This window comes from Myzus persicae, unplaced genomic scaffold (genome assembly GCF_001856785.1).
Source record: "Myzus persicae strain clone G006 unplaced genomic scaffold, MPER_G0061.0, whole genome shotgun sequence".
Lineage (NCBI taxonomy): Eukaryota > Metazoa > Arthropoda > Insecta > Hemiptera > Aphididae > Myzus > Myzus persicae.
The window spans coordinates 44,496-55,173 of NW_019101513.1; the positions used below are offsets into that span (position 1 = coordinate 44,496).

General features: G+C 27.2%; 1 protein-coding gene across 1 annotated transcript; it reads right to left on the reverse strand.

Moving 5' to 3' along the window:
• Positions 1 to 8,023: 8,023 nt before the first annotated feature.
• Positions 8,024 to 10,386, reverse strand: LOC111029405 (complement component 1 Q subcomponent-binding protein, mitochondrial). The gene is made up of 5 exons (XM_022308389.1): positions 10,057 to 10,386; positions 9,825 to 9,975; positions 8,808 to 8,989; positions 8,658 to 8,746; positions 8,024 to 8,263 (listed from the first exon to the last, which is right to left on the reverse strand). Exons 1-5 carry the CDS (start codon positions 10,223 to 10,225, stop codon positions 8,123 to 8,125), a joined length of 732 nt encoding a protein of 243 aa, XP_022164081.1. The 5' UTR covers positions 10,226 to 10,386; the 3' UTR covers positions 8,024 to 8,122.
• Between the last annotated feature and the right edge of the window lie 292 nt (positions 10,387 to 10,678).

Consider the following 10,678-nt stretch of genomic DNA (forward strand, 5'->3'; position numbering starts at 1 on the left):
TAACTAACATACCGTCCGTTTAAGCCGGTAGGACTTATCATGAAAGTGGGTTGCATTAGATATACGTTCAACGTGCGCACGCGCCAATAAACTTTTATCGTAAACATAACGCGATCGTATCGTTTTTTTCAAAATCGTATCAATAATTCATATGCTTAACTGGATAGTTAAAATCATATTAAATTTAAAATATTGATCGATTATTATTTTGAACGGACTTCCAAAACACAGGTATAATACGCAGCACGCGAAACGCGCGTTGGTACGTGTAGTTGGCTGAAATAATTGTTTAAGTACCATTTGTACAAATTGAAAATGTTGGTACTCAACTAGATTATTAACTGTGAGTATAGTTTAATATTTCAAATTATGAATTTCAACTTAATTGATACTGCAAAATAAGGCAGGTACATGTAAAGCGTATAATATTGTTAAACAAAAAAGATAATTTAAAAAATACGTTTAATATTGTATATAGGCGTATGAGGTATATTTATATAAATTCATTGTTTATTAATAAAATGATATTATTATAGAAATATAGTTTATAGGCCATAGGTATAGACAATTTCAATAATCAATAATTTTATGCATCTATATAGACACTAATACTAAACTCTTAGTCTGTAGTTGATTTTAGTGTCTATTACGTTTTGAAAACAAACAATATAAGAATAAATTAATAATTAGATGCAATATAAATGCGATATAAATGAATAGAATTTAAAATACTTTTTAATCAATAAAAATATACGTTGGTGAAATATTATATAAACACAATACATAAATGCATATAGATGTACAATTATGTTAAATAATAATATTATTTTACATAAATTAAGTGATTTTAGAATTCATTCTATAATATATTTTTATATTTATATTATAAATAATAAAATAGTTATATTGATCAGATAAAAAAAAATTGATATAGTCGCATTCAATCCATTGATTAAATTATATTTATTTTATACTTAATATACTTAAATAATAGTGATTTTTTTCATGTGGGTAAATTAAATTTGAAAAAAGTTTATAGAATCTATTATACAAATAATCCAGCTCTTAATAACCACTACATCACAGTGATAAATTAATTACCTACCTACCTTCTTCAATATTGCATATTATGTTTGTTTTAAAATATAAAGTTTTCTCAAATGAAAAATGTCTACATTTTATATTATACTGAAATAGATTTATCATAAAATATATATGTTTAAAATACATAGTATGTAAACTTTAAGTGTATGATCTTGCAACACAGTATATATATCAACCCTTATCATGTGGAATTCGAAATAGATTAACAAATGACATTTAACTTTTGTTTTTATTAAATGTGTTGTTATTTGGCAGATTAAGGTATAAAATGTAACGCTTATTTTTATCGACACTTCAGACGTCTAATAGTCGTCTAAGTAATAATTAATCTGTCGTAAATATTGAGTTCGTTAACCGAATGATGTTAATTTCTACATAACGACTAAGAAACACAAAGCAAGATAGCCAAAGAGGTCAATTGGTCGTCACATTGATATTTTTTCTGCTACTTTTTCCTGTACATTACTTATACCGTGGTTGGATATATTAAATATATTATATAGGTCTATTGACAAACAACCGTTGTGACAACAATGCACCGACGAATGGTACCGTAATGGTATCAAGTCTAGAAACTTTCCCCCTTTGTGTCGATCCTTCAAACATCGATGTCCTTAAAAGGACCAACAGGACTATTTGTAGTCTGTTTTAGTATATTGTGCACTTTTTCTGGTAAAATTAACTTCTAATAAAGGGAAGTCTCAACTCTGAAGTAATAAAATTATAATAAAACTTTCTTTTGTTTCTGAACGTCTATATTGTATATGAATACGACTATATGATATGAAGACTACTTAGTATTCATGGTTTCACCAGAAATTCACAACACACGTGCTAATCACCAAATTTCCGTTTAGTGTTTGGACATACGCTATTTAGTATTTATTTTACCGACAGCTAAATGAGCTGTGGATAATTTGTATACGGCCATTTGACATTCGACAGTTACAATATAATTTAACAGTTTATAAAATTAATTTTTAAATTTTAGACAAATATCAATTAATAAGAAAATTATTGTTTGTACATAATAATTGTTTTATAAAATGTCTATTTATGAGATTTGAAATAATAACTAAAAATCACGTGTTGTTTATTAGTGCCACGCCATATTTTTTATTTTTTATACAAATAGTCCAAATTTCTTAAAGTAGATAAATCTATAAATTTTTAAATACAAATTATTATTATTAAAAAAGTTCAAATTCTTAGAACGTTTAATTTGATCACTATAATGCTTTTTGAATTGGTATGTTTTGGGTATGTTAACATAAATAATTAAATATTAATAATGTCTTTTAACGAAATTCATGAAAAATTATTCTGCTTTCAACAGTTTTTAGAAATTAATTGGAATATTTTCAAATCAAAATTATTTTATTAAGTTAGTAAAAAATTAGCCTTAACAGAAAATATTTTTTGATTCAATAACAAATATATATTCAAAAGATAATTTATTGTGCCTTGTGCGTTTAAAAATATGTGATTTCCTACTATTTATGGGTTATTTGAAGAAATGTGTTACTAATTAGTAACTACAAATTATTTAAAACTTAACTTTATATAACTATTATAAATTGTCAAAGCACCAATAAAATATAGGTCATTTGCTATTAATTCAAAATCGAAAATATATATGAAAATCATTCGCACAATATAAAATATTATACAGCATAATGTGCTTACTATAAATTAGTAACTCAATAACTAACAACTAAAAAAAAAAAACACACTCGAAATAATTATAGAGCACAATATTATTAGAAACGGCTTTACGAACATGAGAGTATTGATTATTAATTACAAGCCGTTTAAAGAAATCTTTGAAGATCCGAGTAGGTACCCGACGGGTATTTTAAATCATTAGACTACCAGTCGTCGGTGAACTTCCTCCCCTTAGGGTTTTAGTCGGTCTACATCCATAACATTAGTATAGATACTGGCATGCTGCAGCGTAAAAAGAGAGTGAAATTTTATATTGGTATAGGTACTCAACTGCTCTCAAACTAAATATTGGAGGTAAATATTTTTTTTTCAATTAGACATACGCGAATATCTAGGTAGACTTTGTTTATGATTTAGTTGCATAATTGACATACTTCCTTACGTACATATAAATTGAACTTTACGGATGATCTGTATTCTATATTATGCTTGGTACTGAAATTGGACATTTCCGGTGTATCTTGTTTGGCTTTTTGTAGTCACTAACGGAAATTTAATATGTCGGATTATTTAATTTCAACGGGTACTCCGCACAGACACGACGTACATAATATTATAATTTAATGACTTTTTAAGTAATCAACCAATTTTTAACTATTATTACTGGAATATGTATAAAATATATCCTATCGAATGTTTACATTTTAAATGTTTGTATAACTAAATGATTTACGATCTATAGTTAGTCTTATTGTATTTAATACACAATAGTTACGTATAGTAGTACAGACCTATGTCTACGGGTATACTTATGTATATTGTTCTATGTTCATACATATATTACATGTATAGGTATTAATTGGCAGTGTTCCTAATTACTAATACTAAACTGGTTTCACATCGTTACACAAATTATTATAGATTGAAAATTCCACAAACTATACATACTCTTTTAAAGGTAAATTCCACCTGTACAATTTTTACAATTTTAGAGCTACTCGTTAACTTTTCAATATTCAAATTTTTTTCAAAACTCCTCATATTTCATAAGTGCATTTCACTTTTAAAATTCAGTATTTAAAAAAATTAAAGAAACATGCAAATTTTGTAAAATTCACGAATATCTGCAAATAGTTTTGTAGTTAAAAGTTAATAATATGTTTAATTTTTACAGTTAATAAGCCATAAGAATGAAAATGTAAAATAAGGTTAATCATAAGTACCTACCTAGTTCATAATTCACACTTAAATCAGAAAATCTAAAAAATATCTACAATTATAAACACAGTTTTTTTTTGCTTATAGAAATTTTAAGTTAAATTGTTAAAATGATGACAAAGTTAAATAGCAAAACAAAAATAACGATTTTAATAATTTTGTTGTAATTAAAAAATATTATGGATATTACTTGTAATATACCTACTCGTGAAATCACGATTTACCATAGATATTTATAGGAACACAAAACACAATTTTAATTTTTTCTTCAATTTACCTAATTCAAAGGGCATTAACCGTAAAAACTTGAAACATTTCATTATTTCTTAAGTTATTATTTTCCATACTCAATAACATTTACAAAATATTTAAACTGATTTTAAGATAATTTCGCTTATTTGTACCGTATAACGCCTTACTGTTTTTTATAAACAAATAAATTACTACCTATAATAACAATATAAACATATAATAAAATATATTTAGTTGTCACTTTGTCAGCCATATAGGTCGTATATCGTTCGTCGTATACAATGATATACCATTAAGTAAAAATTTAACACATTTATAACATTTACTTACCCAATAACGAGTGACACCAGACACCTATAGTGTAGATACCCAATATGGGTTCAGTAGAGCGGTTAAATAGGTACTTTCCCACTTTTTATTAGTAATTACTAATTTCAAATTTGTGAACTAGTGTGCCTATAATAAATTAAGATTTATTAAAGCTGATACATAAATATATAATAAAAATACCTAGTAATTGGAATATATTGTATTATACAATACCTATACTTTTACTATATCTATATGTCTATAATACATATATTATAATATATAAGTGTTATAAATTAGTATTTGAGGAGACACATGTGTATTTAAGGGACCTAATATAGGCAACCTCAGTAACTTTTAAGGTACATTTTTGATTTTAAATATATAATATATATAATATATATATATCATAACAATATAATATAATGTATTGGAAACTAATTTATACGCTCTAAAAACCGCTCAAAATACGCTTTTAAAAATGCTCTTAACATTTTGAAAACATTTTTTTTTTATTAGATATAGTTGTGTAGTCAAGTCATCTTCAGCAATAACAATCTCTATTTTCTCCAGCAAAATTCTTAGTCCACACTCCACGCAACATTAATTGATTACAAATCGTTATTTTTAGCATAAGTATCCAATTTCGTCAATATTTTATCTTCAGACAGTCATAAAAGATTGTTGTGGATTTACGGACAATGATTTTTTTTTATTCCAGTAATGACAACTTATAATAAATCTAAAATAACATTGTTAAGCTTTTTTGATTTTGACTGAATGAAATATTTTTAAACGACGCAATTATTGCAAGGTAACTAAAAATGATCGATCATATAAAATTTCTATAAATAGTTTCAAAATATATTTTGAAAATTGTTTGCTTTGTATAGAACACGCTAATAATATAAACATATGTGAAAATGTTTAATAAGATTCTACGGGAGTCACAACAATATGAAAATCAAATATCAATTTCGGTAGAAACTGGTTTTGCTTAAAAATTCCGTGTTTTTGACTCCCAAAATACTTACTATAAAGTCACTTTTCTGACAGAAAATACTTGGCTGCGACGGGCACAGATAAAACACATCACTGTAACATTAAATCACTCCGCTCATTATCTAAAAATAAAATTAACAAAGCTTATAAAAAATGCCACATATTGAACTCTATCTCCTTGAAACGAATTTCTATGGTAGTACCTATAACATTAATATTTAATACTATACAGGTTACAATGATTGATATGCAAATGCATCAACTAACGAGCCATGCTAATTGAGCACAGCACACACGCACAAAGAGGTTTACTTACTTTAAAACGCTTTTAGATTGGAACTCAAAACAAATCATATCCAAAAAAGTAAGTGAAATGAGATACACTAACAACAATTAAATAGGCTATAATTCTATTAGACAATACGTATTTTTATCATGGCCAATTCAGGGGAGAGATAATTATTATAGGTAGGTACCTATAATACATTATATAAAACGTATGCCTATCCACAACCTACACGAAAAGCGATAATAATGTATATAAATTAAAATCAAACGCAATATTTTATTCAAGTAATTATAACTCAATGAATGTGTTAACCAATACAATTATTTTCACAACACTTAAAGAAAAAAAGGTTAAAGGACAAACCAAAACATTAGGTATAGAACACACCCATTCCAAAATAGAACAATAGGTACAATGAAATAACATTCTTTATATCTTACGAAATTTTGAAATTTGATTATTCAATACGTAGATTACTATACTTATTATATTTTATAATTTTGGTTACATTGTAAATCCTACATTTGTATTTATTTATCATAACTATCTGGCATAACCCCTTGAATCAGTAAAAATGCTTCAATCTTCGACTTCAATAACTATTCTATTATTAAAGTGGATCTAGTTGGTACTTTAGGAGGGGGAAGGGAGTAAAAGTAAACAATTCACGGTACTTTTCTTAAATCTTATTGATTGGGAAAAATATAATGAAAATCGTTGATAAAAGTTATTTTCACAAAATGTTTGTATTAGCGTTACGTTAAAATCCGCTTCAAGGGACCTAGAGAATAAGATCGATGTACAATGTACTTGAACTTCGTTATCATTTATAAACAGTATCATAATAACTAATAAGCGAATTCTACTGTAATGTAGGTATTTATAAATGGTAACATTTTCAAAAATCTTTTATTATTTTTAGGTATTTATAGACATTTTAAACAGTTTGTTTTGGTTTTTTTTTAAATGTCGATAAAAATTGTATGCTTGGGCAAAAACATTGAAAATTTAATTGAAGGTTTAGTAGTTATTAAGAGGACGCCACACCCGCATGCGTTGTCGCAGTCTTACAAACGAGAAACATGCCAAATTTACGCTCAGCAGTTCAAGTCTTATGCCGTTAGCTTAAAAATTAGAGTGAATCGACCTATTATGAAACTTTATGTTAAGAACTTTATCTATGTTTTGTTGGAAGTTTTTTTTACAATAATTCAGTTTTTAAGTGAGTAATGAGCATTTTTAATTTACATTTATTATACAAGCATACCTCGCTTAAAAACTGAATTGTCGTAAAAAAACTTCCAACAAAACACAGATAAAGTTCTTATCATCAAGTTTCATAATAGATCGATTTACTCTAATTTTTAAGCTAACGGCATAAAACGTGAACTGCTGAGCGTAAATTTGGTATGTTAAGCGTTTGTAAGACAGAGACAACACATGCGGGTGCGGCGTCCTCTTAATGAAAACGAAACATTTTTCAGCATAATGCGACATTTTGAGGACATTGAATATTCAACTTATTTGTTTTTTGTAACTTAAACATGAATTAAATACAGTCAGAAGTTACATGACAATGTGTCATAAATCTTGGGTCTTGTGTGATCCACTCTTCCCCAGACAAACACGACCAGAGAACGTCTAAACTAGCTGTGGCCAAGCTACACTGTTCACAATGTTAAACAAAATATGTCATTTTGGCTCTGGTTCTCACAGGTAAAAACTGTTGATTTTTAGTTTTTAAATAAAGTTTGAATTTATTGACAAAAACTAATAACAGCAGCCACTCTATGTTGCAAGGCCTTAGGTTATAAAGTGTATATTATGATGCATTCATATTATATGAATTTATAGTTTATACACATAATAGAAAAATTGCAGGTTATCAATAAAATTATGAAAAAAGTAGACTAGCTTTAGGCATATATTCTATGATTTGGGACAACTTGGCAGAGTTTGAAGCGGCCAAAGTCTGGGAACACCCTTATATGTACTAATTCAATAAATTACTATTTACAATGAAAAAAATATAATTTTTAAGATTAAACTAAAAACAAGACTCAGTACATGACTAATATTTATAGTTAAAATTATTATAACTGAAAATATATTTCAGGATATACAAATACCAAGGAAAATAATAAAATTTAAAAAAACAAACAAATAAAACCTGATAAGAAAAAAACTATTGGAAAGATTCATAATTTATTTTCTATTACATGAGACTAAAATAATATACAAAGTTAGTGTTTAGGTTTATACTTTGGATCATTAATGACAATCTTAAAAAAATTTCCTTAAATCATTTAAAAATTTGATATATACTTTTTGTTCATACTGTGTACTCAAATCAGAAATATTTTCAATAAAAGTGTTGGATATGCCTTTCTCTGTTAGGAATGTCTTCAATAAATCATAGAGATCCTACAAAATAACAATAAAAATATTAAAATAAGAATGTAAATAATATATTATAGAAATGTTAAACATTTCCAAGGCATTGAGATACTGCCCAATTTCGATAAGCTGAGTAGGCAAACATATACATTGTCCAGGCAGTTTGCTTAATTAAGCTATACTCTATTACAAATAAGTTTGGAAAATCACAACAGAAACGAGTTGCGGTTCACGCATGTACCCTGTCGTTAGTTGCCATCAGCGAGCTACGAACTACTGGCCAATCACAGTGGTCTGACAGTTCCGAAGTTGAGCAACTTATTTGGAATAGAGTATAGGATGATATAGCATAGTATGGTATTGCCATTTTGTGTTGCCTAAACAGTATATATCCACACAAACAAAATAATATTGAACTTACGGCATCCAATGTATCTCCAGCTAAAGCATATTTATTGTCTGAGTATTTGTTTTTATAAATAGTTACTTCATCAATGTGAAAAACTTCATCTGTAAAATTGTAAGATTTAGAAATGTGAAAATTAACTATAATAAATATAACTACCAGTACCATTTGATTCATCTAATTCTGTGTTTTCAAAGTTGTTGGCAAATGAACAATTGAAGCCAAGAATAACATCACCTCGAGTTATATCTATTTCAAAATCTGGCTTAGATCTTAATGCAACTTTATCTACTCCGTCAGTTTCTTCTTCTGTTACCGAGTGATTGATGTTAAATTTTATAGCAATTCTACAATCAAACATGCTTTTTGTTTAGAAATTTAAAATGAATTTATTTAAATGAATAGCAATATTAATACATAAATAGATAAAATACTATATACTAGTATACAGTGATTTTTTTACTACCTATATTTTAATTAATTTAGAAAATTCACTGATATAAATTCAAATTTTTGCTTTCATTCAGAATACAACTTGGGATTGATAGTAATATTGTTTAAATACTATTAAGTCCACTACGAATGTATGTGTGTTTGGTGACTTTGCAACCGACCAGTACCAACCTGATATTTTAGGTTATGTTCACATTAAAATATTGTAGGTCTATAATTTATGTTTGGTGTGCATTAAGTTATGAAATGGTTTTTAAAGTTGTGTTATAATAATGAGTAACAATCAGTAGCAAAATAAGAATTTTGTCAAGGGTTACATAATACAAACTATCACAAAATTATTATTTATTTATTTACTTAAACATATATTTTAGATTAAATTAATATACTTAATTAACTATTTCATATTACCCAAAGAGGGGGTCCTGGCATGGGCACAAGTCCATAGTGGTGCAACACTAAATGCATCATTCATAATAATATGTAAACATAGATTTCATGAATACACCTAATATAATATAGATATTAATTGTATGGGTTACATGCCTAATAAGATTTACCTAAAGTAGTAAATTGTATGGTATATATGAGTTTAGTCTTTAACTTATGGTTGAAAATAGGGAGGCACCTAAAATGTTTTAATACGTGTAGTAAAAATATCTAAGTATTTTAGAAAACAGGATTTTTTGTAAAGAAACACAAGTAATAGACGAAGAATATGGGTTTTACGTTTCATCTGAAGTTTCCTTCGTCAATTCTACTTCAGCGCCGTCAGCAGATACTTTGAATCCTTCAAATGTTTTAGGTAAATGTGATTTGTCCGACGTCTGTTCTTCGCTTTTTATTTCATTGTCCAAGAACTGTTGCAATTCTTTTTCAACTAAAACATTTATGTTAGTACATTATATTTTAGAAGTTCATTTTATGATAAGCATTTTAGTTTTCATCAATTAAAACCAACCTGATGAGTGTGCAAGCCGAGAGTTGAAAGGTCGTATTTGGTCTAAATTTCCTGTTGCGAACCACATTGATCGATAGATGGGTGCCGTTGATATATTTCTGGTGCAATTATTAACGACCACATTGGAAATTTTCAGGGTAGATCTCAACGATCTGATTAAAGTATTCATGATTAATATTATTTAAAAACACGACAGTGAATAAAGTAATTAAATATAAGAATAGTTTTGAGTATCGAATTTAAAGTTATAAATGCTGTAATTACTAATTTAAATGAAAGAATGTCTATGTCATGTGCTTCGGTAATGGAAGATAGAACAGCCGAACAAGCACGAGTATTATCAATTATCATCACAACCCAACAACATTTGATTACCATGTCTACCTCCTACCGGGTATCATAATTTTATCAACATAACCTCAAATCATTGACTTTTTTACTTTGTATTGTTTTATCCACGCAAATTTCAAATTTGTATTACGTATAACGTATTTTTGTCAACACAAAATATACACAATATATATTTTTTTTTTTGGTTTATGTTGACTGCTAACTGTAGTTGATCACAGGTTACGATTATAGATAATATCCAACACTCTTTAATTGTGCTGTTGACCATGAT